This window comes from Scleropages formosus, chromosome 18, assembly GCF_900964775.1.
Source record: "Scleropages formosus chromosome 18, fSclFor1.1, whole genome shotgun sequence".
NCBI classification, from domain to species: domain Eukaryota; kingdom Metazoa; phylum Chordata; class Actinopteri; order Osteoglossiformes; family Osteoglossidae; genus Scleropages; species Scleropages formosus.
Window position 1 is genome coordinate 17,564,042 of NC_041823.1, and position 27,768 is coordinate 17,591,809.

Sequence of the window (27,768 nt, forward strand, 5' to 3'; positions counted from 1 at the left end):
AAATGTGAAAAAAGAAAACAAAAATACCAAGTAGAAAAATATCACTTCCCCTACACTGTGACTGAGATATGATCTGAGTCTACAGTCAAACCAGATTAAAGCTAACTTGTTCCAGACAATACAATTGGCACCCCTATTTCGCAGTAAGGTTGTAAATTTAATATGCAATTTTTAACTGATGACCAGATTAAGATATTTCATTGTGTAACCAAATCATTTGTTATAAAATAGTTTCAGAATTATAGAATTAATATTTTTAAGAGGAAAAAAGTTCAAGATAATACTGATGTTTTTCATTAGTATTCCATCCATTGCTCTGACTGGTGCCTTCATCAATATTTATTGCCAAATTAAATTTTATTTGAAAAAAAAAATTTCTAATGTTCATATATACACATTAAGAAATCAGAAAAGGAACTGGAAGATTACATTTATACATTTTTGAATATTACATCCATCACTGCTTACAATAAAGGGGTGCAAAGAACACGCATTAAATTTAGATTTCCAGAAAAGACAAAAACTAAAACACTGCATTAATTCAAATTTTTAAAAAAATCATATATACACACACACACACACACACACACACACACACACACACAAATAGGAATATCTCCCCCATGAAGGTTAAACTCTGCATTGAAAAGTGCTCAGTTCAAAGTCCAAAAATGCATAATCTGTCAGTCAAGAGCAAACCCCAGCTGAACACAACGAAACAACTGAAGCCACAAGACAGTGCTTTCATTGGTCCTTGAGCAATAAGACTGACAGAGCTCTGAAAGAGACAACCATTAATATTGTCCAGCCATGTCCAGTTTTCCCATTTCTCCCCAACATAGTGCACTCAATACAGTTTTACTCACCGCAACCAAGCTCATTTAATCAATGTTTAGCCTAAATCCCAACACATTCAGCACTCGTATAGCGAGTTAAGGCTTCGCCTACTTAAATGCTGCCTTGAAGATTTAAGCCCTTTGCATTTCATGTTTCATTTCCAGCACATCTGAGGTACGGTCACATTGAATTTTGCCATATAGACTAATTGGTCTCACCTTTGGCTCAGGTCCGTCAAACTACGGCAAACTGGTTTCTGTTTAGTCCTGGAGAAGCCAGTCTACAAGTCTACAAAAACACCGTATGATCTCATAAGGTTTAGGTTTTGCGATACATGCCAAAACTGGCTTTCCTTGGCTGAGCACAGTCCAGTTTGGGCACAGTTTAGCTTTTAGTCCGTTGGTTTAGCTCTGTCCACTCGAGCTGAGTTTGGCGGTAATTTACAGTTACGAAGGGGTGAAGGCAGCTGCCAAGGGACGTAAAGATGAGAAAAAGGAGAAACAGCAAGAGGTGCAAGATGAAAAGACGGGCTTTTGATCGAAGATTAGTGTCGACCCGTTTCAGAGTGAACTTTTATCAAAAAAGAGAGGGCGGGAACTGGTGGAGGGGGGGAGGCTGAAAGGGCAAGGGGCTAAAAGCAAAGCTAGCAAAACGAGAGAAAGGAGGGGTACGCTGGAACGTGGGGTAGAGATTAGTGCCAGTCCAAAGACGACAGCAGAGGGAACGCAAGGGAATAGGAGTTTGACCGGTTCCTTCAGGAAGCGAGTTTGACTTGCTGGAAGACGACACAACCGTACGCACGTAGACGTTACGACCAACGTGGCCACAGGAGTTGCAAAATAGGCCCCGGAAAACGAGCAAGTTGCTGACCAAACTTTGACTGGCCCCCCCCCCTTTTTTTTTTTTTTTTTTTTTAATGACAAACAAAATTGCTATGCACTCTAAAATTAGAGAGTGCATAAATATAGTTTGGTCATCCTTGCCCCTGTGCGCATTTCAGTTGACTACAATTAGATACGAAGAACTCGATAATCAGGGCACACAACGAGAAAAGACAGCAATCCATAACACGTAATAGTGTGTTCACCGTCACTGAGAACCAGAGCGTGTGTGCGCATGTGTGTAAGCGTGTAAGCGCATGCACACGTGTGTTTGCTTTGCTATGACTACACAGACGTGGACTTCACTGAGAAGAGCTGTATAACAACAGGGTACATGTTCCAGCACACGAGAGGGTGGAGATGGCCATGGAGCACTCAGAGGTCAATGCACATTTTTTGGGACAGTTTGGCAGCATGGCTCTGTCATTCTGAGGGAATATGCAGGGAAGATTCTTGGTGTAAAGATGCTTGTCTGAGGGATATTTGGTGGAAGACGGTCAGACAGGTAGCAGGAGCAGGACAGGGAGGATGAGAAACAGAGGGAGTGGAGCCTTCATCACTCCGCAGGCAGCACCGCGAGGGGCCGGGGTACCTGAGGAGGTGAGGAGCATAATTAGAAGTAAGGCAGTGCCGTTAAAACATAATATCTTGAGCATTTGTTTTCAGCAAATGTCCCTCCTCGCATTCAGCACTGGACTGACAAAAACAATGGTAGATGGGAAACAAACACCCGTGTTATCAACACAGAACACAACGAACACACTTACCCTGTCCGAGCTTGGACTCGACGGGCTCTAGAAGAGGTGATGACACAGAGGAAGGGAGAGTTATTCATTACATTTTGTTCCTACTCACAGTAATGGCAACAGTTTCCTGCACTTCCAGGCAATGCGAGCACAAACAAACAGGAGAAGGTAGTACCCATGACTCATGCACAAAGACAAGGAGCGAATACTGCACAACTCGTGGAAAAGCACGTGTGTCCACAGAGCACATTCTTTTTTGAAGAGGGACGGGAAACCTGGCTAAAAACGTGAACCGAGGGAAAGAAGGCTGACGAGCACAGAGAGAGGAGGGAGAGGAAGCATAAAGGGGTGAAAAGGGTGCGGGGTGCAATTGAATGAGAGTGGAGAGAAGTACCCGAAAGACAAGGAGAGGGGGCACAAAGAGATGAAGACAGAGTGACAGAGCGAGACAGGAGAAGGGACAGCAGAAAGAAAGTAACAGGGAGAAGGAGAAGAAAAGGAGTGTGAGAAAAACAGAGAGAGAAAGGCGAGGAGGGAAGGAGAGACCGTAAGAAGGTCAGACGGAGAGGGGGAGAGAGACGGCGAAGGGCGGGTGTTTGTGTCTGGGTGTCATTTGCACAGCGGGGGGCAGCTAAAAGGAAATAATGGAGGGAGAGTGGGAGCTAGGGAGGGGCACAAGAGAAGGAGAGAGATTGCCAAAGTGCAAATGTCATGTCATTGCTCCAATGAAAAATTTTTCCCCTTGTATCCAAAACCGTTTACAGCCCATTTTAAACAGGAAGAGCTGCTCCAGTATTTACGTACAGCATTTGCTTTTGTTCATTTGTTTCTTTATTTAAATAAAATCTCGTTCACCACATCACCACTATTGATAATTTGAGCTTAATCAGAATGTGTCGGGTACCGATCCATCTCGGAGAAGGCTCCAGATTTCAGCCTTAAGCCTTGGCCAGACAAGACCTGTAAACTCTGGCCCCCGAATCGATTTCTGCGCAATTCTGTGTTAAGCCTACAAGTCAGCTGTATCGACTAAGAGCCTGCAGTGACTGGTTCAGCCTCTGGCGTGCTCTGTAGTACTATCAGTGATCAATAAATGCCGCCTGATGAACAACACATTTCAAATTAAATTCATTACTACAGCGCTGTATGAAATGGCAAGTGATGAAGGCGAGTACATCGTGGCACGTACATATTGGGGTTGTGTGACCTTTCTCTCGCTTAATGCCAGCAAACAGGAGCAGCAGAAAGACAAGGATCCTTGGCTGAAACTGTTTTAAGTGACACAGACAGATAAATACAGGGGCCTGTAAAGCTGAGGTTAAGACGACACCAAGAACCAGAAAATTACAGAAAATAAAAACTCTGCTCGAAAGGACGAAACATAACGGAGACAAATTCAATTTAAAAGAGTTAGGCTAATACTCGTGCTGAGGAAGCGTTACTCAATGTTTATAAAACATAGAGGAAAAAGATTAAGTACCATATTTGCAGAGCACAGAGTGTGGCACAAGCCGCTCCACAGCTGTCCTCCACAACACGAAAGACAGAAGTCAGAAATAAGAATAATATATTAAAAAAATTTTTAAAAAATTGTAAAAATCGCAGAGTTGTACCGCGCACAGGCTTTAAGCGTGCTTTGGTCCGTCAGTCACCTGACAGAGCCGATGGGAAAGTTTCCTTAACGAAAAGAAATTGTGTACAGTAGCGCCGAAAGCCTCTGCCGAGTGGCCCATTAAAGTCAGGGAGGGCTCCGTCGGCAGCGGACACCAGGAAGCCACGTCACTCGCAGCAACAAGGCTCTGCTTCTCTGTGCTTTTCTCGCCGCCATTTTACACTAACAGCAACGCAAGCAGCCCAAAAAATTGTGCCCATTTGTTTGTCATGCAGTGAAATGGCGGCTCTTAAAAGCGCCCCCCCCTGAAAAAAAAAGGCGAAAAAAAAAAAAACGAAAAAAGCACACACGGACAAAAGCGATAGGTATAAAAAGTTTGCCATTTCGATAAAATGGGAGCAACAGGAGAAAAAAAGAAAAGGAAAAAAAAAGGAATCGAAAGGCGGGGGCAAGTTAGCGGAGCTGTATTTTCCAGTAGAAATTAAGAGATTTCCAGAGAAAATGGGGGAAAATGAAACAGATAAATGAGAGAGAAAGCGTGGAGAGAAGGAGCAGAGGGGGACCAGAAATGACCATGATAGTGCGCTCACAGCAGGAGAAAGAGGGGGAGTGGGTGAGAGCAGAGGAGGAGAGAAAAGGGGGGATCAATTAGAGAGAAAGCAGAAATGGCTGTAATGGCTTTTCTCAGCAGGGGAGAGAGGGAAAGAGAAAGGGAGAAGGGAAAAACAACACAAGAATTAATGTTTTGACAAGATGTCCTCAGAAATCAGTGAGAGGAGAAAGAGAGGGGTGGGGGTGGATGGACACACTGCGCTGGGGAACACGGAGGGAGGGGCGCACTTTCTGCACGACACCAGTGTTGCCGGGAGCTGGGAGGCGGCGGCGGTTGGCAACACGCTAATCCCTCACCGCTGTTATTAGGCCGTTCGCCAGGCGTCCGGATGAACCCGAAGCAATGCCCTATGTCACGATAAACTTTTATTATAATTTACAGAAATAAGACACTAATTCAGACCGGACGGTCAGTGGAGGAAATGGAGCGAAAGTCACTAGAGATGTGGAATATTTACATTTATTTATTTAGCAGATGCTTTTCTCCAAATTCACTTATAATTATTTACCCATTTATACAGCTGGGTAATTTTACTGGAGCAAGTTTCAGGGCAAGTACCTTACTTAAAGGTACTACAGCCCTTGTGGAGGTGGAAATCGAACCTGCGACCTTTGGACCCAATGCAGTGGCTCTACCCATCACGCTACCAGCTGTCCCCTACAGAATATTACTGTTTGGATGGAATGAGTGCAAGACCCATCTTCCTCTCCGCGGCGATGCCCTACGCACCAAAATGCAACAGCCGCAGCGATTCATCCGAGCCACGGCAGAGTTGCCGGTGCCGTAACTTAAACGCGTTTCACTTACTAATAAGTCATGTGCCTTTTGTAAAGCAGGCAGAGGCAAGTAAAACAGATGTGCTACAAAGCAGGAGAGAATGCCATTTTCCCTTCACAGCACCCGCTCACTCTCGCTTTCCATGCCTGATAAGTGGAACTTCCGAGATGGCGGCGCTACCCGGCCCTTCTAGCCTCGAGTGCAAACAACCCTGCGCGTACAGAGCGCTCATAAACAAAACTTAATGCGCAAAAAGAGATAGAAAGAGCAGTTGTGTGGCAGCGGGGCAAGACTCATCTTGAGATTTCATGCTTTGCGATTGTCTCCAAGTGGGCACACGCTTAGAAGGAGAGCGGATGAAATGGATGAAAAGTTGTCGGGGGTGTCAAGGGAAGGAAGCAGGGGGTCCTCTATCAGCCGGCCACCTCCATGGTCCCCACACTCACGCGCGCATTCCTTCACACAGGCAGCCTCTCGCTGGAGCGCAGCCTTTGAACAGCTCCTCTACATCAGCGGGATGGAGTCCTGGACATGAATTTCTCCCTGTCGGCTGTTTATTTTTTCTGACTGCACTCAAATTACTTCACTCCGACTATAATTGGAGCCTTTTTATCTGCTGTCTGCTGTTGAGACTTAATATAATTCAGTTGAAACTTTAATAGAGAGGCTGGAAGAGAAAGGAGCAGACACAGTGATACTACAGGAGGCACGTTGACAACCGCTGCCTTCCACAAACTCCCCCTTCTGTTCCCTGTCAGATGAAACAGAATCTCTAAAGGCTAAGATGAAACTTGGGCGTAGAGTGGGGAGCGCAGCTGGAATAAACACCCATAATGGACAGAAACTGTGGATGTCCTGAAATTCCATTAAGGCAGGTGACTTCAACATCATTCTGAGAAAGATGCAGTGGAAGACCGGCGAGGGGAGGAAAAAGGGGAGAGACAGGGGGCAGAAGGGAAAGGGTGATGGCAACACCGGACTGAGAGAGGGACTGTGATGGAAGGTGAGGGGGAGGGGGTGGGCGGCAGGGAGCAGTACTGGATAGAGGGGAGATTAGTCTTGCTCTGGTAACGACAGATCATAAAAACAAAGGAGGGAGGGAAGAAGGGAAGAAACAGAGAGGGGGGGGGATTAGTGCCACTTCAGGAATGACAGGACATGGGGGGGGGTCGTGGAGACGGAGAGGTGGAGAATCCTGGAGTTTAGTCGGGATTAGTCTCGCTCAGGGAACATGGATGGCAGGACAGTGGAGATGGGTGATAGCGGCTAAGAGAGCGAAGCCAGGCCAGGATGGCGAGGGAGGAAGAGACGACATTTTCACAGAGAAGACGAGCGTAAACAGGCCCGGCAGCATGTGGCCGTCTCCTCAAACTCGACTGCTGACGTCTGTAGTAACATAAATCTATCCTGTGCGAAAAAGATGATGGGGAGGAGCAAGGAGCCACTGGACAGCAGGCACTGCAGCCACTCCAGAGTAGCAGCAAGGGGGAAATGGTCAGCTCTTCTCTCCCAATTACACTTTCAAAACCTAACATTTGTCTCAACGACAAAAACAAACCGGCATTATGGTCGACATGTTTTCAGTATCTTATGACTTCATTACTAGACAAGGATCATAGCAGAATGTGCCCCCCCCCGCCAACCTTCCACACACCATCTGTGGCTTTTCAATTAAAACACACTAGGTCCAGTACTAATAAACAATAAACAGCGCATAATTGTACAGCAAATTATAGAAGAACTCACACAACTTAAATCATTCACTCCCAACTCAATGAGTTCTCTAAATATTTCCAGATGCACCTAATTATATTAATACTCATCAAAGGTTGAAAAGTGACTGAGCACTAATGAGGATTTGGGCAGACTGGACCCCTTCAGCGAGGGGCTGCCCACAGAGACACGAGTTCCCACACCGGCCGAGCGGCGGTCCTTTCTGAAATCAGTTCACTCAAGTGGAAGGTCAACATTTCTCTTGGCTTCTTCCGTGCTAAATCAACTCTGAGAAGACAGCACGGACTCGCAAACCGAGTCCGACAAGTGATTTGTATTAACGCAGGGACCCGACATGTGCCCCCCGCCTCAAACAAAGCCTTCCCAACACGTTCATGTGGGTCACTGAGTTTTAAGTTTATCCCCCTACATGTGTACTTTGGCTGCTAATGCACTCACAGTCAAGCTGAGTCCAGGTGGTTCTCAACGGGAGACTGGGATTGGTGGACAGGAAGGATGGAAAGGATGAGGAAGAGAGTGAGGAAGGCAGGGTCACAGTTCCACTTCTTCCATGCACAAGTGGAAAAGGGAGCAAATGGCTGCAGAAAAGCATGTGATCACAGGGCAGGTAGTCCGCAGGACAAGAGGATGGGGGGGTGAAAAGCAAGGGGCAACACAGAAAAGTCGCAGTGAGCTGCAACCTTGCACTGAGACAACAAGGAGCGGAGAGCCACAGCTCCGCATCAGAGGCGACTCTCGGTTCATCAGAGAAGGGTCTCCAGCTTGTACTCACCTGACTCACAGCACACCGTGACTCTAAGCGTCAGGCAGGGCAGCCGAGGTCCATCCACAGTAGGCAGTGCTGGGGAGAGCACAGAAGAGGCAGAAGAGCCATTTAGCCAGACGCTCATTGAGAGCGACCGAACCCAAATGCTACGGCAAATGGAAGAGAGCAGCATGAGATTAATGAAATGCTAATTCACATTCACATTTATTCATCTAGCTGAGCCTCTCATCCACAGAGACATACTGAGCCATCAAGGCAAAAATCAAGTAATGAACTCATATACTATTGCTAGCATTTCCTTCATCATATTAAATCAGCGATTGTCCAATTAGGCCAACAGGCCTCTCCTTCTGCAAAAATACATCTACTGCATTTGAGTACGAATCGAGCAGGGTGCTGGACTTTTAGACAGAAAGCGAACACGACGGACTGGCGTTATTTCTTATACATTTCCACTAGTGCTACAGGTTCACCTTGGAGATTCCCCTCTACACAGAGGATTAAACTGAGCCCCTGGACACCAGCCTCACTTAATGCGGATCCTGTAACCAAAGCCTCCGTGTCTGGCCTTCAGTAATCACAACTTTAAGCACCTTTACGACAAGGTCAGCGCGTCGGTGTGAGCATGCACGCAGCACGTTCTCTCACACACACACACACACACACACACACACACACACACACACGAGCTTTAAATAGCATTGCAACTGTCCAAAGTTTAAATGACAAAAATGACTAAATTTTCAGACTCCGGAGCAGTGCAATAGATTCTGCAATAATGTGTACATAAAAAAGAAAAAAAAAAAAAAGAAAAGACGGACAGCGCGCTGGTCAGAATACACAGACACACACAACCTGAGAGTGTACGCAATGAGGAGAGCTCAGCAAGTGTCAATAGAGCAGAAGACAAGAGAGACGACGAACAGGGAAAAGTAAACTGTGAGGGCACCAACAATGAAGTGGGAAAGAGGAAGGAAAAGGAGTACTGAGGCAGGGTGCTGGGCCTTACGATCCAAAAACCGGGCAAAATATCCCTTCGTAAAAGAAAAGCATGAATTTCATTAAATATTTTCATTTCCACATCTCATGCACAGACTGAGGAAGATTTCATCAGATAACCAGTATCCAGTGCAGACCACATTGCCCTTCTTTTGGGCAGTGGAGAACACCAGTAGCTCCAGTGTTCACACGTGACTAGACAGACACCTTTAAGCCCCGCTGTGACAGCGCAGTCCCAGCGACACATGCAACTACCAGAGTAAACTGTGCAGAAATCATGTCTGTGGCAGTAAAAGATTAAAGGTGCAATAATGGAGCTCTAAATGTTGTTCATCCTTAGTGTTTGCATACATCTGGCAAAGTAAATATGTTTGTCACTGGTCAAAGGCCGCTTGGTTTTTCATTACTCTATTATTCTTGGCACGGTTACATCATAATGCCGTAATGTGCAACTATAACCTACCTCTACACCCTATCACGTGTCACTAGGACAGACAGCGAGAATGTCAGACACACACACACACACACACACACACACACACACACACACACACACACACACTCCGTTTTGTCACACTATCTGGTAATATTCACCACGGCCAAGGGATACAGGGGATACTTATGCGGTCTTACGGCTTAACAATAATAAACCAGAACGGTAATTTATGCACAGATTCTCTCTCTGCTTCTCCTTCCTTCCTTCGTTATGCTCGCTCCCTTTCCTTTTGGGAGCCCTACTCTCACCAGTCCCCATTCTGCCATTCCAATCCACCTCCCATCTTTTTTCCTTTATTTTCCTCCATCTGTTTCTCCTTTGCTCTCTATCGTATGCCCCAGCATCCCCCACACCTGTTCTCTGCTCTGGTCTTCACACCATCCTTATTTTACCCTCTCTTGTCCATTTCCCTATTATCCCTTTAGCCTGGCAAAGGGTGGTAATGGGCCAGCAGAAAGCTTCAGAGGGAAGCCAATGAAATTATAAATGAGGAAAAAGGACACGGGTCCTTTACTTCAAACAAACAAGTACGGAGAGGCCTGAGAGCATACTCACAAAAAGGGATCATGTTTCTCTACGAACGCTCTCTCATATACATTGCAACTTCGACAAGCCTAACGTCAGCGCTTAGTGTGTCTAAAATTCATAAACACGCAAAGATTTACAGTGAACATAGACAACTCAGAACTCTAAACTTGACTGCAAATTTTCAGTCATAAGTCTTCACATTTTCTTGAGATTATTGTATTACTGTGAGAAAATAATGCACGTTCACAGTTGCACGGCTGTGACTTACACATGTAATAGTAGCTGTGCCCAGGCAGAAATTCAAAACCCAGGGAGAAAGGCGTGAACCTCTGGATCTTCTCGGAGAAGCGCACAGGTCCATATGGTGCATAGGGTTGGCTGCACTCCCAACGCTTTATGACTTCCGTCGTCTCCACGCAACCCTGGAAGTGGCGTTCTCCCACCAGGTAGAGAATCAGAGTCTCGGGTGGGTTGGCCGTAGGGGCATCGGGGGGGTAGTGAGGACAGTAGATGTCCAGGTAGTCACTAATGTTCACCTGAATAGAAAAGTCTCCATGAACGAGCCTGTGAAAGCAACACAAAAATGGAGAAATTTTTCAGCTGACATTCCACCAAATAATATTACAAGACAATCATATTTCCAAATGCAAACAACATTTTTCTAAATTTATAATTTAGAATTAAGTGCAATACAACGGTAAAAGTTGTATATCATGACGAAAAAGAGTGATGGAACAGAAATTATGTAACCTCTTTAGAAAAATGACTACTAGCATGCTTACAAAGTATCAACAATATTACTGCATGTTTTGCGTTTTCTGCATAATCAACACTGTTATTAGGAAGTCAAAACATGATAGGCAGTCTCAAAGATTTTTTTTTTTTAATATATTCGGTTGTAACATACCCTAAAAGCAAAAGAAACAGCAACCACAGAACATCAAGCCTGACAATATCCAGACCCCATCACTAACATTTCTAGAAAATATCAATATTGGATTTTTCTAGAACTCATCTGGAAAAAATGTACTTCACCTTTTCAAAAAAAAAAACAAAAAAAAAAAACTGCATCTCTTTTCGCTGTATATGGGGTGTGTGCATGCAACACCTTGTGTTCTTGGAATTTAGTAAATACAACTCATTGAGTTTATCCCTTCACCCGTATACAATTTACACTTTAAAATTTGTCTTTCAGAAATATTACATTATTTTATTTATAAAAACACACCCCTCCAAAAATTCCACAATGTACTACATGTTAAGCCAAACAGCAGGAAATTGTGGTATCTTACCAAGAAATGCATATTAAGTAAAAAAAAAAAAAAAAAAAGTAATATTGTTTTCAGAATTTGCGTCTCAATATTTTATTTGTATACCGGCAACCATGCGGAAATGGACTTTACTGGAAAGAGGTCTGGCAAAAACATTTTGTAATAAAATAAAGAATTGGCGTTGGGCCTGCTTTTAGCTCCCCAGGTCAGGTGCTGCGAGAGAGACGAGCGCGCGGCGGTAATACACTCAGGTTTGAAGCTGCACGGAGGCAATGGTGCAGCTGCTCTTCATAAATGTATTCATTTGTGTAAAAACCCTGCAATATAAAACAGGCAATGTATAAACCGTCAGCTACGCCATTAACCGGAATAAGAGATTGAGCACAGTAAATAAATGAGGTAATGAGCGAGGGTAATGAGCACCAGCGAAGGGGAGTTCCCTGTCCTCTACTGCCCTTCTGCTGTCAGCCACGGGCACGTTCCTCCATGTGCTCCTCGCAGCTTCCAGAGAGGTGCGTTCGCTTCTCCGTGGGCTGCCTTTCAAAGAGGGAAGCCTCGCGCCTGCCGCCACTCGGAAACCAACAAAACCGTGCGCGGAGGCCAAATTCCTGCCGCGGGAGAGCAGCGGTTCTCCAGCACTTACACCACTGTAAGCGTTCACGCCTACGGGCGCGCTCTTTCGCTGGCGGGGTGGCAGCGAATGGCCGAGAGGCTCATGTGTTCAATGTACAAGAGGAGAGCTGAAGAGAATGAAAAGGGAGCAAGGGGTATAGACGCACCACTAGCTTTGCATGGAGGAGACGGAGGCAAACGAAGAGAATCACTGCGCAGTTAACGCACTCGTGCACTTTTTCGGCTCAGCACAATCGCACGACTAAACAATATCATTAAGAGGGACCTTAGTGAATTCGTGAGGAGTGTCATTTTGACACTGGTTTCCAGACATGGCGCAAAACCCTGCTATGCTTCACTGGGAATGTACCCCCCACCCCAGCCCGACACACAGACGGCGGCGATTGGGGGCGGGCAGTTACGGAGGGGTAAAGGTGAAGACTGAAGACACAGCGGAAAAAAAAAAAAAAAAAAAAAGAGGGAAAGAAGGGCCTCCGTTTTAATTAGTGGCCCTGGAGAGCATCTTGTAGGAGACAGCAAGAAGACAAGATGTATTTTAATTGGTCCTGCTCCACGCGGGGATGAGAGGAGAGAGCGGGCCAAGAAGGAAGGTGAGCGGGAGGGAGAGCCGAGACCGTGGCTGGGGCCATGAGTCCACGCCTGCCACCGCAGGTCTTCACAGGAGAGCGGCAGAGCGAGCCGAGGGCAGGAGAAGAGGAACGGACGAACGGAGAGAAAGCATGGAGGACAAGGGGGCGCGGCCGAGAGAGAAACAGCAGAAAAACAAAGAGAGGAAACGGACGGAGGGCAGAGAGAGACATACAGATACAGAGAGACGGGCAGCGAACGCAGAGTCGGACCGCAGGCATGAAGCGCTTCCAAAGGCAAGATTGCAGGGGGCCAATACTCAAAGAAGCAGGTGACACGTATCGAGGGGAGAAGAGAAGAGAGGATGAACAACGAAAAACAGAACAATGCAGAGGAATTGGCAAAGGAGACCGGCACAAAAATAACCACCGTTAAAGGGAAAACGGGGACGGCGGAAGGGAAGAAATGACATGGGACGCAGGACAGCTGACAGATGCAGGGCCTGCGGAGGACACAAACGCGTGACGGAGCATGGCCGCCGCCGCGCCTCCACTTCGCATGCCGACAAGGGCAGGCGTTCCGCTAACCAGCATTACAGTCAATAGCAGTGACAGTGTATCGGCGATAAATCAGCCTGACAGCGCACAATTGATTGGAATCGCTCAAACGTGACTTCAACAAGCCATTTCAATCAATACTGTGTCTGCGTACTCAGGGCCGCACTATAAAAGCATATCTCAATTAACCATACACGCATATTGCTGGCCAGCGAATATACACACACACACACACACACACACACACACACACACACACACACACACCCCTATCGCAGTATTATCCCTTTCTTAAAATTACATCAAGCCCCCCCCACCACAACGTGACACTCCAGTGGAAATACAGCTGGCAATTGAACGCAGCTTATTAGCTCCGGCAGCAAAAGCTGGAATAAGACATGTGGAAATGCATTAGAAACCTGTGCTTTTGCCTCGGCTCACTACGTGTTCAATGCGGTAAAAGCACTGGAGGGACACTCAAGGGAAAGTGTCGTAGGATTGTGCGCCACCCTTCGCTGGCATCCGCGAGCGTCTCTTGCTGCTGCCGCCGCCGCCGCCATTGTGCCGGTGCGCCGACCGTGATCGCGTCTGCTCGCGCTCTCCCAGCCTACAACGCTCCCGCCCTTAGTCTACCTGTCGCTACTGGTGTATTCTGAGAGCCACTTACTGCATCTGTACCTGTTCTTACTCAGAAAAGTCTCTTCCAAGCACTCAATCTGTCTTTCCCGCTGCCTCCCTTACTTTTACTAAGGTCCTCCGGCACCTCTCACGCCCCCGCTCGGCCCTGCCCCGCTCCGCTCACAACACCCCCCCTGCCCCTGTGACTGAAGCACGCGCAGGTAATTACACATGGGGTGGGTGCCAAAGATGTCTGCGCTGTCAGCTCCCCCTCGCTCTTGCTCGCCCTCTCTCACTTCCTTCCTGCCTGCCTTCCGCGCACCGAGGAAGGTACACCATAATTACACCCAACGGCCTCTGGTTTGGCCAGCAGCAGAACAGCGAGGGCCGGGCAGAGCCCAAGGTGCCGCGCCCCACGGCGCTTGGCCGAGCTCTCGACGAGCAAAAGCACAAAACAGGAAAAGAAGGGGTTTGCAAAAGACGATGGAAGAGGGCATCTTCTACGACTGGACAAACAACCGAATACGGTTTTAATATGCAGCAATTCTGATATGGAGCACAATGCTACCCTGCTGGCTTATATAACAGGGTGCACTTGCAACATGTTGAGTACTTGAGGGACTACTTACAGTCAACACATGTAAACAAAATGTGCGACGGCAAAGAGTACGTTGGAAGCGTTACACAACGCCTGGCGTTAAGCGAGTAACAACCGTCGCACCGCACATGGGGTCCCGAAGCCTGCGTCTTGAGCCTTAACCGCCAATGGGGTTACTGCGATTATGGGCCGTACCAGTCAAACGGACTCGGTGGCCGGGGGTTAGAGAACCACCGAGCCAGAGCACGAAAACTTGCGTGGTGCTCCAGGTTTTCTTGGAACTGCTGGTGTGCAGAGGGAGAGAGAGAGATATGGCAAAAGGGCAGGGGAGGAGAGGAAGAACAGCAGAGACTGACACCAACAGGGGTGCGTGACAGAGCCAGTGAGGGCAGGGGAGAGAAAGGGAGGGGGCAGGAGGGAAACAACAAAAAGAAAAGCACATTCTTCCCCCAAAGGGGTCCACCGCTTCAGTGCCCTTTCACTCCACAGGCCATCCCTCCATCACAGAGTGAAAGAGGGGAACAGACAGCCCCGCCTGAGCCAGCGGAGCGCGAGCGGGAATTGCGGAGAGGAGGGAAAGGGGCCGGGGAATGGGATTCTGTAGATCGACGCGAGCTGATGGAGGGAGATCCGTCACTCGCCCTTGCTGTCCGTCTCCCTCACGTCACTCCTGCTCCGGCCCCACACCTTCATTGCCTTCTCGCTTGCCGACAACCTTTACTCGATCGCTTTGGGTGGGCTCCACGGAACACCTCGGCGCTGACAGGTGTCCTGAAGCAGAACAGTAGATGGGCACCACATGGTGCACAGGGCATGATGGCACCAGAGCAACCTCACACACTCACTCACACACTCACACACACAAAACTAACCTGCACTCAAAGGAGACAAAATGGCTGCTGCACGCACCAAAATGACCCCTCCCGGATGCCACAAGATTACACTATATCTGTAGAGCGGAGCCACCCTGGGCTGCCGTTCTCCCCACACAGCCAAAATACAAGTGGCGACAGGGTGAGAAACACACAGCTCTGCCTGCTGTGTTGTGTCTACACTACCTATTAGAGCCTGCAGGCCAACACATACTCCAAAGCAGCAGCCATCTGTTCCTTCTCCTGAAGGAAAGGAAATGTTTATCGAAACATTGGGGGGGGGGGGACTATGTATTTATGAGTGTATTATGACTGCGGCTGAGGATGGTACAGCGGGGTCATAGGTGTCACTTCTCTCGGAGAACGCCAGGTTGCCGCACTCCCTTTGGCAGCACCTGCTTATCCAGCAGCACCAGCTTCCTCGCCATCCAGCGAGGACACAGTCGGGATCTGCTGCGCAGCTGGCACTCTTCCTCACACCCTCCACATCCTGGCAGGGCAGAGCGCTCCGAGATCTGCGGGGCCCTTCGTTCGCTCTGACGCCCAGCTTCACTGCCGTGGGATTTGTAGGCATTTTGTGGGTCGGGACTGATCTGTTCCTGTCTGCTGCTGCCGGGAGTCGGGCTGGATGCTGCGCTCCACCCCGCAAGGCTTGGGACAGCGCCGTTTTGGACGGGCTCCTCTCACAGGGACACAAAGATTTAGCAGGGGCTCCAGGCTGGTTGCATGTTTAAATGGGCAAGCGCAGGGTTGCGTGCCAAACGCAGGCAGGCCCATCGATAAGCTCTCTCGGCTCCATGGACAGAGCTTGAGCCCGACAGGAGCCGGTAGGGGTGTGGGCTTTGACACCATCCACTGAGGAATTATCAAAGGACTTTGGCATCCATTTTGCAGAGGCACAGAAACATCTGCGTGGCATGTCCAGGGAAGCAGTTCACTGCATGGCTGCTGCTCTGTGGGGCATGCCGGCCAGGCTGGGATGCCTCCAAGTTGACTCACCCCTCACCCCTCAGGCCCCATTCAGGAGCTGCGCCACAGGCAGTATGAGGCCCTCTGCAGAGAGCAGCAGAGCGACATCAGCACAGCTCACAGAAAGTGAGGACGTACCAGGAAAGATGCCACCCGTGCTCCAGTGGCTGATGCACTAGTACTGCAGCCTCCTGTCCTTCTGGGGTGCGAAGACACCATCCCCACGCTGCCCGGGCGCCGCGTGCGTCCTTTTCTCATCGCTGCCTCCGGCCCGTGTAGACAAAACAGCTGCGACACATCGACGAGCCAAGGACCCCAAGGCCAGGCAGCCAGACGGCGTTTATGTGTTTCGCTGAACTCCACAAACAGGCCAAAACCGCTTTCTTTGGGTTTTGCACATGTCTAGCAAAGACAGGCACAAGGTGGTCATGATGAACGATACAGCACTGTGGGACAGCCAGGCCTACGTTGGGGCAACATGCAAGCCATAACCCCACCACCTAACTCTGCCGGCGAGGGACACGACTGCAGTGAACCTTAAGTCTGGGAGGAGGGACCTTGGATAAACGATGTGCAAAGCAAAAGCTGCATCCTTCCCTAAAGTAGTGGGGGTCCGGACACGGTATGGATGAGTTTAAAGCGTCGGCCAGAAAATCGCAGCTCTGCTCCTCAGTGCCCTCGTTGCTTCTCCAGCCAAATATGCGCAGTGAAAACCCACCTGTATAAATGGGTTAGAGCAAATGTGTGGAAGATGTAAAACTCATGAGTACCGTACGCCAGCACGAAAAGGGCGCCTGCTAAGCAAATAAGTCATGACAATAAATCAGCGGCGGGCCAGAGATTTATCACCACAAAGTGGGGCACTCTTATGATGTGACGGCACTCTTTGGGCGAGGTCAGTGCACCGCACGCCAACAACACCGCCGACGCATACCTGCCCCAGGTGCAGGCTGCTCCTCCCGTGGCCACTGGGTCACGAGCCCTCCTTAGGAGATGTCAGGAGCACCAGATCAAGCACACAAGAAGGGGCTAAATTATTTAAGAGGGGCATCTTCAGATAGATCTCTACCCCTCCCCCACTAGCGTGACTTGAAAGTTGGCCTCTCCTCTACTTCCCTTCTTTCTGCCCATCATGTACTGCTCATTCTCCTACCCTTTACACAGCCCCCTCCCTCTTTTTCCCCCGCTTCCCCTGTGCCCATCTCTCCCGCCCTACCGCCTCCCTCTCCTTCTCCCTCACAGTGTTTATTTAAGCACTTTCACGGTCACTGCATTGTAATCTCAGGGGACAATGGTGCCCTTTCTCTCTCTCCCCCGCTCCCTTTCCCCATCTCTCATCCTGTCTCTGTCCCTGCCTTTCTCCCTCTCCATCTTTCCATGTCAAAATGCCTCGGATGCACATACGAAGATGCCTGCGTGGCACGAGATGGGGGGAGCGGCCCACTGGCAAGCAGAGCCCGGCACACGGAGCCCACCACTCATGCCCTGAATTGCGTTGTTAAAAATTAGTTGAAATTTAAAAAGTAAAATATTGCAAAAACAAAATGCCCATCATAACAGTAATAGGAATTGAAGATGTAAATGTATATACATCCATAATAATGCAAGGGTTAAGCAATATTAATATTACCATTGCTTCACATATTATCATTAACAATAATATTGTTATAGGTTGGTCAATTCATATAGCAATATTTATCGACATGAAAAAAATACATTTGGTACAATCAGATTTAGTAAAGTCTGTTTTTCCCACAAGGAGACATTATCCCTGATACTTTGTTCAAACAAAGCTAATAAGTTCCAGTCATTTTCTGAATCAAGTAAAATTATGTGCAGGTAGTGACACTCTTTTAGAGGTTAAATTGTTGTATTAATTTCTACCACTTGTGTAGTTAAATGACAATTTAAAATAAAGTACCATAAATTTCCACTTTAATTGTTTAGTGGTAAAGTAATATCCACAAAACTAATTACAGAAAACAAATTCTGTTACACTTCATTTTTAAATGATTATATTCACAATGTTAAATCCGTATGCAAGAGTATGTATACTCGCATTCATAATGTTTCATTAAATTAAGACAAACAAGAAACTATAAAGGTGGAAGATGGAATACACACCTACAAACAACCTGAAATTCATGCGCTACCGGTTCCTTTTCAAATATCTACAAAGAACACACTCTAAAATCTGAACACACACACAGTCTTACCCACAAGGATGGACTGAATTACAGGAGAGAGAGGGGGGGGGGGGGGAAGAAAAAAAAAAAAAAAAAAAAAAAAAAAAAAAAAAAAAACCACATATCTGAATATTGCAAGTCAAGTAGAATGGCCAGTGTTTGCATTCAGAACAGCTTCAGTCCTCCCTGGAATGCTGTCGCACAAGTCCTAAACTGCGCTAAGACTCTCTCTCTGTGTGTGTGTGTGTGTGTGTGTGTGTGTGTGTGTGTGTGTGCGCCACCCTGGAATGCACTGGCAGCGTGTACCATCAGCCTTGCACCCAGTCATTACAGGATAAGCTCCAGACCACCACGACCCTGACCAGGACAAGGAGATAGTGAAAATTAGTGGGTGCGAATAAGTTTTTGAGGCAGACACCTAAAACTCAGAAATGCACTATTTCACCGCCTTTGAACTCAATCCTTTCATCTGGCTTTAGGAACATTTACATTGAAGTAATGAGTGACTTTTACTGGCAAAACATTCATAATTTGTATTCTAAACGAATTCCTCATTTATTACCCCGTTTTTAATTGTGATTTACTTTAAAAGTTATTTCCTTTAACTTTGTCTGCATGTGTACACACACACACACACACACACACACACACACACACACACACACAAAGCCAAGAAATGGGTGTCTACACACTCACTGACAAAATGCTCCAACACAAAGAAAAACAAAATACTGGAATTCGAGTGGTTTTGTTGTTGAATCTGTATTGCTCTCCTATAAACATAAATATATACGACTTTGAATAAACAGCTTTAATAAGCAACAGTAAAACTTGATGTTTTACCTATTACAACTAACCCTAAAATACCTTTCAAACCAGAACATAAAACATACATAATGCATTTCCACCTTTTTTTTTTATAAATAAAAATGTACCCCACCACAGAAGGTGTCAGGAATTATACCTCTCTCCCCTCCACTGCACCCACCTTCCTGTCCTTCCCCAGGGATCTCTCTTTGCATCAGGAACAGATCCGCCGACTCCCTTCCTATCATCCCTCCATAATGCATTTTCCATCTCGTTCTCTGTGTGCATCACGGGAATAATGAGTTTTTACGATTGTGGGGGCTGAATCGTGCCGCGGGCACCATTACCCCCAGCATCACTATAGCGTGGAAAGGGCAGCCGGCCAAGGCAGAGGTGGGCTGGCACCTTGGGGAAAGAGCTGCAAGTCGACTGTAAAACCACCCAAAGGTGATTTGCAGAAGGCAAATCAATGGGGTCCTTTTACATGTGCAGGAAGAGAGAGCAGGGATTTCTCACACTCCATTTGTTTCCTTATGAACTCTCAATCTGCGGCTCTCGCAATTTTTGGCCAATGCGTGCAGTAACATAAAGGGACCGTATTGACACAGCGATAAGAAAACTGAACTTCAGACCATCACTGAAACGTAAATCAGTGCAACAGAACACACAACTCCAAAATCACAGCCATGTGCACACAAGTAGCATCATCAAAGGCCCTTTGTTGATGCCCTGCTCTACATTTAGACGGGGAGCAGAGGTGAGAAACGAAAGCTGTCGGCAGGATTACAACAAGCTGTGTTTTCTGGGATCGTTGACGCTGGTGCACCACCCTGCTGAAGGACACTGAGTGGAGTAACAAGATTTACCAAACCCTAAAAGCTGAGGTGTGCCATTCCATTGTTAGCTTTTCCAAACGGCCTGTTTGTTGCGCCGGCGTGCCACATTTCAGCGTGGCATGCGCTCTGCCTTTCCCATGGAATTACTGTGGAGAGCATTATATGGCCCCTAACGCCGTAGCTTTTTATCCCTCGTTGTTGCTCCGCTTGACGCTCTTAGCCCAGAGGCGCCATTCGTGGGCACACAGGGAACGCAGTAAGTGCTAACAGAGCAGAGTGTGACACAGGCAGACAGCTGGAGAAGGTAATGGAACTGTGGGGTGGGTAAATCAGGCCCAAGCAATGACGGGCAGGTGGGAGCACGCTCACAGAGACCCCGCACACCGCTCTGCGCATGCTCTAGTGCTGCAATGGCGACAACAACTACTACAAGCGTGACCGTCATGAAGCCGTCACTGACCGCATGGCTCCAGACCACAGCGTTGGTGCTGCTGCTGGTGTCACCCATCCATCACCACACATCCTGCATCCACTGAAGGACACACCATGTTGTATGAAAGAAGAAGCAGGATCTAATTTTGAATGGAGGAGAAAAAAAAACAAAAAAAAAAAAAAGGATCACTTCAAAACATAAGTGTCCAACTGGAGACGTAAATTAATTTGAAGGCCCTTGAAATGTTGAGTCAATTATTTCAGCAAAGGCTGACTTTTTTGTTTTGCAAGGCTTGAATTAATTAACTGTGTGCACCAACAAGGTGCTGGCTTCTGGGTAAAAGATAGGCAATTAATTTTAAAAAGCAAAAAACAATACTGTAATTCTGCATTTTGATTAACAAACTTGAGGAAATGGCAAGAAAAACGACCCAACAAACCATGTGTGAAAAACAACTTGCATCCACTACAACATGTATTCGGGCTGAAATTGGATAAATCAACTAAAAGACTTACTGACGTTTGCCTGGATCAAGCATTGTTCAGAACAAAATATCCCATACGGCCACACAATAGAGATTTTTATTCATTTTAAAATTATTAAAGACAAAATAACCATTTCACACACACCTTGTTTTCAATAAGGGGACACGGAGCAGTGTAAAATCCTAAAAATGGTGCTGAAAAACAATTTCCACATAAGAGCACTGCACTGAAGAGTAAGGGCTATCGGAAGTGCAAAGGTTTACCACTGTACAGGGAGGACAATAAGCAGCACCAGAAGCAATATTCAGAGGGAAGGGGGGGGGAGAGAAGGGCAAAAGAAGTGATAAAGGAGCGATTGTTCATTTTGCATTGTTAGCAGGAAGGAAAAAAAAAAAAAGTGTAATTATCTCACACTGGATTTGTTGATTACTCCTCTCAGGTTTTTAAAGTTAATTATTTGCTGCAGAAAGGACGGGCCTAGAGAAGACTTTGTACAAATTACTGAAGTCTGACCTAAGTGCAAGATGCATTAAGAGGTGCAATCATGGCTTTTCTCATCGAGTAAAATTATGGTAGGTCCCGGCTGATTGTTTGGATGTGTGGTGGTCTGGGGAGTTGCAATGTTTGTGAATATATTCACTTACAGTGGCTTCTCATTCCACGGCATTTGCGTGTGGGTTGTATGCGTCTGCATGAGGGCCTTTTTTTCTTTAAATGCATTACCATTTCTGTGAGGACGTAACGTAAAACATCTAGCAATACAACCACACCTCGCAAAACAATTCTTCTCTGCTAAAAATTCTCTGAGCTTTTCTCTTATTCATTCGTGGTTTATTTCCACCCGTGGTAAATTTCAATTGTATGGGACTGGAATTAATACTTATATAGCAAGAATCCATACAAGACCCATCCAATAAAGCATCACTAACAGGCATATATTTGTTGTTAGCAAGAGATGTGGAAGAAAGGGAATAAATGAAGGCTGAGGAGTGAGAATTTACCGTGGGACAGCTGGAAAAGATAAGGTGGAAAGGGAGGGTGGCGTATACCTGTGTTGTTCAGCGCATACAAAAAAATGTGTTCCAACTTGTTCAGTGAGCAAGACACATTTTTAAGGAAGGAGGGAGACAGACGAGCGCAGCATTTATGTTGTTAACATATTAATCTTCTTTATCAGTTCTGAAAGCGAATGCCCGGAGAACCGACTGTGGCAGCATCAGGGGGAGACAAAGGTGTTGCAACCAAGTTGAGTTGGCTTGGCTCTGACTTTTGAGAAACGGCAGCAAGGAGCAGAAGGTGTGATGGAGCAGGAAATGAAGTTAGAGAGAAGGAGGAGAAACAAGAAGGAGGGAAAAAAAGGGGGGGGGGGGCAGCTGTTACAACACAGAAGGATGAGAACACTGACTGCAAGAAAAGTGAACCTCCACACCCGTCTTAAAGGGCATTAGCTGTGCTAAATGATGCCTCGCCATCACACCAAATGCAACACTGCCTGACGGGCAGCTGCGATCTATGCGAGCTGGAAGGATTTTGATTTTCATTCCATCACAGATCTCAGACTTGATTGAGCTCCCTATTTGGACTGGACACCAAATCACCAGTGATCCCTGTTGTTAATTACTTGCTGACTTGAAGGTATCCACACACACACACACACACACACACGCGCAGGCAGGCAACTAAAAGCCACGCCAGCCCTCAAGGATCGGAAACTGCCTATTTCGGAGCCGTGGTGCAATGCAGTGCTCTTCAATCCCAACCCAAAGCAGCCGCAGTCCTTCCTCGCGTTTATAGATCTTCCGTCCGCAGCTTCTCCGAGCGAAGGGCGACCGCCTTCTTCACCTGGGTCATCGCAGGCACACATGACACGTGTCTTGCAGTTGAAAGGCATCCTGGCCACAAAGACCTGGAGAAGGCCACAGGATTCCAGTCGGAGGGCTGGGCTGCGCAGGAGGAAGTGGGGGGGAAAGAGACTCGGAGCTGCGCTGCACACTTACAGCAAAGCAGGTCGGTGCCCTGGGCCTGGACAGGTGGACTGGGCCCTTCGGTCAGCACGAGAGGCTCACGCCATCAGCGCACACGAGACGCGCGTCCCCGCTCCAGCAGCGCGGCCGGGCCTCCGCTGCACGGTTCACCTCAGCGTGACATGTGAGCGCTAACGAGGCCCGCGCCGCAGCCCCAATACTACCTACCAGTCATCCTCCCGCAGCCCTCTGTGACACGTAACACGGAGCAACTGCAGCGCGAGCTGCTCTCTTTCGGCTCCCGCACCACGACGAAAACAACTTCACCTCATTCGCACAGCGCATATTATAAGGTGCGGGTTCACGAAGTTGAGCAAGGCAAGCGACTACGCGCTGCTGTTGACGCGCATGAATACGCCGTTCTGCGTCCAGCCAAATGCACTGCGGAGCGGACCGCGGCTCACCTCGCGTTCGTGCTGTTCCAGTAGAGCGCGTGCCTCCGCGCGCGCGCCGCCGAGACCACCTGCAGGAGTAGCAGCAGGGCGAGCCTCCAAGGCGCGGGTCTGCCGCGAGCCCACGGTCCCCCCATGGCGGCCGTCCCCCCTTCAGCTCTCGGGCCAGTTTTCTGCCAGGTGGCCGTGTAGGTTCGCCGTCGTAGCCGTTTAAAAGACACAGATGTGGAAAATGTGGAGCGATTCGAAGGACGAAGCGTCCCGTCCAGTCTCCTTCAAACGTTAAGTCTTAAGCGCGGGCGCAAGAAAGCTGCATTTCTCCTCAGTTGTAGCCCAGCAGTGCCTGCATGGTACTCAGTGCAGTTTCAAAAAAGATTCTTGGAGGAACTCGTGTAGCTTGGGTGCATTTACGAGAGTTTTATCCACTTTTGGCTTAGTTTCTACACTAGAGAACATGCGTATATAATTATAGTTTTGTAAAAGTAGACTTCGGTAGGTTAACACCCCGCACGCGCTTATAAATAATAAGTTATTATTTGCTTGTTTGAGGTAAATAAAAACGACCTTTCGGTTCAGTCAAATCTAACTACAGACGTGTACACGGCGTAGTACAACTTCAGCCCAAAGCTGTTGCTACGTGCAGACAATCGCGAAGTTGAAGTACTTTGTTGACTTGGGTCAAGACTGACTAAGAGAGAGGGAACGCAGCGCAGGAGGAGCCAGGAAAACTTGGAGCCAATCAGCGAACGCCATGGGCGTCATTAGCATTCCATCGCCTCCCAAGGTGTGCGGCGCGTGAACCTTCGCGCCTTCGGCTCGCGCAGGGAAGAAGTTCGATGTTCGCTGATGTTTCGTCATAATTAACTCTTAATTTACAGTCTAACGATGTACGTTCGCTGCTACCACAATACATTTTGACCTCGTCGTTACTTTCCTTGTCGTGCAGCAGGTGAACAAAATACTTCTGACCAAAGTGGACCGATTCAGGGAAAAGCAAGTTGAAGTTGGGGTGAAACCACCTCAGTGCAGAAAATGTACTGATTTTTAGGGCTAGTAAAAGGATAAGGTACATTAAAGCAACAGTAGTAGCAAATGGGGCTGTTCGGGCATAGGTTCGACTCTGGCTCGGCCCGCGTGGAGTGCACGTTCTCCCCGTGTCTGCGTGGGTTTCCTCCTGGTGCTCTGGTTTCCTCCCACCGTCCAAACACATGCAGTTCAGGTGAACTGGTGATGCTAAATTGCCATTGTGTGCGTGAATGCGTTAGTAGCTATGTGCGTGTGTGGTTACCTTGCAATGGACTGGCACCCAAAATAGGCTCTGCACAGCCCCAACCCTGATCAGGACAAGCGAGTTAGTTTACAGTGATGATTTTTTTTTTTTTTTTTTTTTAATACTCGCATAGTAACTACAGCAGTGCAAGCTTCTGGCTCATGACATTTTTGCAATTTTTTTTTCCCACTTTCTTGCACCGATTTCATTTTTCCCGGTTTTTTTGAATGTGCTTTTCAGTTTTCTAGGTTCTCCTCCCTTCTGCTTCCTGGCGCCTTCTGCATATTCACCAATGAAGTTTATGTGCATGGACAATGTGTCCATACCTTATGTGTGTCTGTATAAATATTTCCTTGGCTGGAAACGGTGAGTCTCGGGAGGAATGGGTAATGGTAATAATCTGCTCTACCACCCAGGCTTAGGTTAGCTGGAGGTCCTGCATTATTATCAACGTGAGCTAAATTACAAGAGCATGATCTGAATAAAATGGGTGGGCAGCTCTCCTAATGCAGCTGCACCACTGCTTGTTTGGACAGCCTTATGCTGCTGGGGTCATTAGTTGTGGCAACATTGTATATTAATTCCTTTCCAGGTGGAGTCTGTCTTTATTCATGGAAGCATATCTAATTACTTTTGTTCATTACGGTACCATACATTAGTTTACATGACTTTACTGAGGATCACCCTCTTATTTATGATATCTGACTATCAGTGGTGTCATGATTCAGCATGGCTGTCCAATCAGGTGTAAGTTGTTTGGAATCTGTCATACGGAAAATGATGAATTAAGGTGCTTTTGCTGTTTATATTTAATGACAGCAGGTGGTGTGATTAAGGTAGAAAACCTGAAACCCGAAGGCTATGAAGTCCAACATGCAGAAGTGAGCATGCTATAGAACCTGGGAGCACGTAACCTGATTTGCGCTGGTGCAATATCCAGCTGTATAAATGAGGGGAGATAAAAAAACACTAACTTCTGTAAAAGTGTAAATTAAGCCACGTGATTATCAAATCGGTGACGACATGACACAGCTGAAAATGAGTGCAGTTTACTAGTGTTCTCATGCCGGTTTGGTTAAAACCGTGATCATCATTCAGCGAAATAATGTTATGTGTGAGAGCAAGCACATAACTGCAGGATTCACAGTTCAGAGATTTACGACGCAAATAACAGGATTAAACTCATCCAGTCAAAACAAATATTTGAATTAGGTACCGGTAATTAAAAACTCAGGCTCAGTAAAAACTGTTGACTGGAGTTGCGAATCCTTGTTATAAGGATTACACTTCTCTACACTTTGCCCAAAATGTGTGTTAATCTTTCCATTGTACCTTCTTAAAACCTCTGCTATTGTGTGTGTTGTGTCAGAAACGTGCTGTGGAGCAGAATGTGCAGAAATGGAAGGGACAGACCGACCAACACAGACAACCAACAAAGGTCTCTTGTAAACCGCAACACGACGTCAGTGAATCAAAACTCAGGTTATTATTCCTCCTCCCTCTTCTCCCCTTCTCTCTCCACAAATCCCTCAACCCTATCAGTGTCACTTATGTCCCCCTCTCTCTCCCTGTCCCTGCCTTGCTCTCCTTCTGCCTCTGTCCCTGTTGTACAGTGTATGTCAGGGGAACGCTAATCCTGTTATCTCCACAGACACAGGCTGACACCAAGCCACTCGCTGCACTGTAATAAACTACTGTGTGTACACTTGCTCTTGCTTCGCTGCTCTTCCTTTCTCTCTCTCCTCTTGCTTTTAAATGGCCTCTCACTCACTCCCCATCTCTTCACACTCTTTCTCCTGCCATCTATTTCTTGCATCCCACCGTCTGTCATTCATTGGACTTTTGACCTATTCATTCCCATCCTACTCTAATCGAGCATCTGTCTGTTTATTTCCCATATCACCTCTGTACCCCTTTTTTTTGTAGGATTTAAATTTGGAATCAAATGTCAAAGTACCTCGTCTACTGGATGGGAGTGGCCTGTATAATCAGGAACCAAGCCAGTGGCAAAGCAAAACGGGATGTGGTGCTGTCAACATAAAATGACGAGAACATCAACAAGAATACATTTTTCACCATCTCGGATGTAACAACTAGAACCACAAAATATCTTCAGCTTCCACCAACCTGTTCGCATAAAAAGGGACTCCTTGCATCTCTCTCCCCACTCTTTTATCAGTTTTGTGTTTTCCATATTCCTGTGTAACCCTCCTGTCTCTCCCACACTCTGCTCCATAATTACAACCCTGGACTCAAGCAGCGATTGTAAACACTTCTCTGTTTTGCTCTCAATTTTGCTCCCTCTCCCACCAAGCAAATTACCCATTGGTTACTATAGAGACATGTTTATGAAATGAAATGCATTTGCTGTTTTGTACTTCCTCCTCTGTCCTTCTCCCACCTCCCCTTATTTTTCTAGTATTTCTGCCCCTATCTAACTCTCCACAGTATCCACTTGATGCAGGGCTCTTCTGTTTTAGCTATAATATCTACTTCAGGTGTATTTCTGATGATAATCAAGTCTCCCCAAACTAATCCTGTTTGTTAGTTTCAGTTCAGTGTGTGTTGCCCTTTGGCCAGCAGTTCTGTCAATCAGTTGTTTTCAGGCAGTTTTTTTTTTTTTTTTTTAAATTTTATAAAAAGATATTGTAATAAAACAGCCTAGCAACAGTATGCAACAATAGGTACTGATTACAGCCTTCTAGAATTGGAAAGTGAGCTATGAAACGTTTTCTGAGAAACAGTGGTGATTTGCTTCCTGTGAAACAGTGGGTGTACATTAAAAAATATAGACAAATAGCCACACATCATTATAACGATCTTTTCCACAGCCAGTTACCCCTCCTGTACTCACGGACCCCTTGCTGCTTGCATTTCCCACCCAACTCATCTTTTACAGTCTCTTCCCAGTTGTCCTATTTGGTTCTTCTTGAAACCTTCTTCCCTGTCTCCCCTGTTACCTTCCTCTCTCCACATTCTGACGATTAGTGTACGCTGATTGTTCTACTGCTCAGAACAACAGAGTCAACATGAGGGCTGCTGTAAATATTCATATCTCCTTCTGTTGCCTCTCTGTGTCTCCATGTGTCTCCCTCTCAAAGTCAAATCCAAATGGGCTCTATTGACATGACAGGAAAGGCTCACTGTTGCCAAAGCTGTTCAAACAACACAATAGAGAGACAATGGAGTGCAGTGCCATGACAGCGATGACATAATGTATACCACCCCACTCCTGTCTCCCTGCCATTTACTGCCTCTCAT

The 27,768-nt window shown here is 47.0% G+C and overlaps 1 protein-coding gene and 1 long non-coding RNA gene across 2 annotated transcripts; one reads left to right on the top strand and one right to left on the bottom strand.

Annotated features, from left to right (window-relative positions):
• Nucleotides 1-366: 366 nt before the first annotated feature.
• On the bottom strand, nucleotides 367-23,944 carry efna4 (ephrin A4). Its single transcript, XM_018738128.2, has 5 exons — nucleotides 23,250-23,944; nucleotides 10,258-10,553; nucleotides 7,973-8,041; nucleotides 2,486-2,512; nucleotides 367-2,310 (listed from the first exon to the last, which is right to left on the bottom strand). Exons 1-5 carry the CDS (start codon nucleotides 23,372-23,374, stop codon nucleotides 2,216-2,218), a joined length of 612 nt encoding a protein of 203 aa, XP_018593644.1. The 5' UTR covers nucleotides 23,375-23,944; the 3' UTR covers nucleotides 367-2,215.
• On the top strand, nucleotides 23,273-27,768 carry LOC108925837 (uncharacterized). The gene is made up of 3 exons (XR_001965437.2): nucleotides 23,273-23,425; nucleotides 25,877-25,989; nucleotides 26,434-27,768. It is a non-coding gene; the product is annotated as an uncharacterized LOC108925837 (long non-coding RNA).

What these genes read in the sequence shown, in the direction of transcription:
- efna4 (XM_018738128.2), bottom strand. Translation starts at nt 23,374, where the DNA reads ATGGGGGGACCGTGGGCTCGCGGCAGACCCGCGCCTTGGAGGCTCGCC. An exon ending in TGGAACAGCACGAACGCGAG is followed by an intron (nt 10,554 to 23,249) that starts GTGAGCCGCGGT and finishes TTGCTTTCACAG; the next exon opens with GCTCGTTCATGGAGACTTTT. An exon ending in CGAGTCCAAGCTCGGACAGG is followed by an intron (nt 2,311 to 2,485) that starts GTAAGTGTGTTC and finishes TCACCTCCTCAG; the next exon opens with GTACCCCGGCCCCTCGCGGT.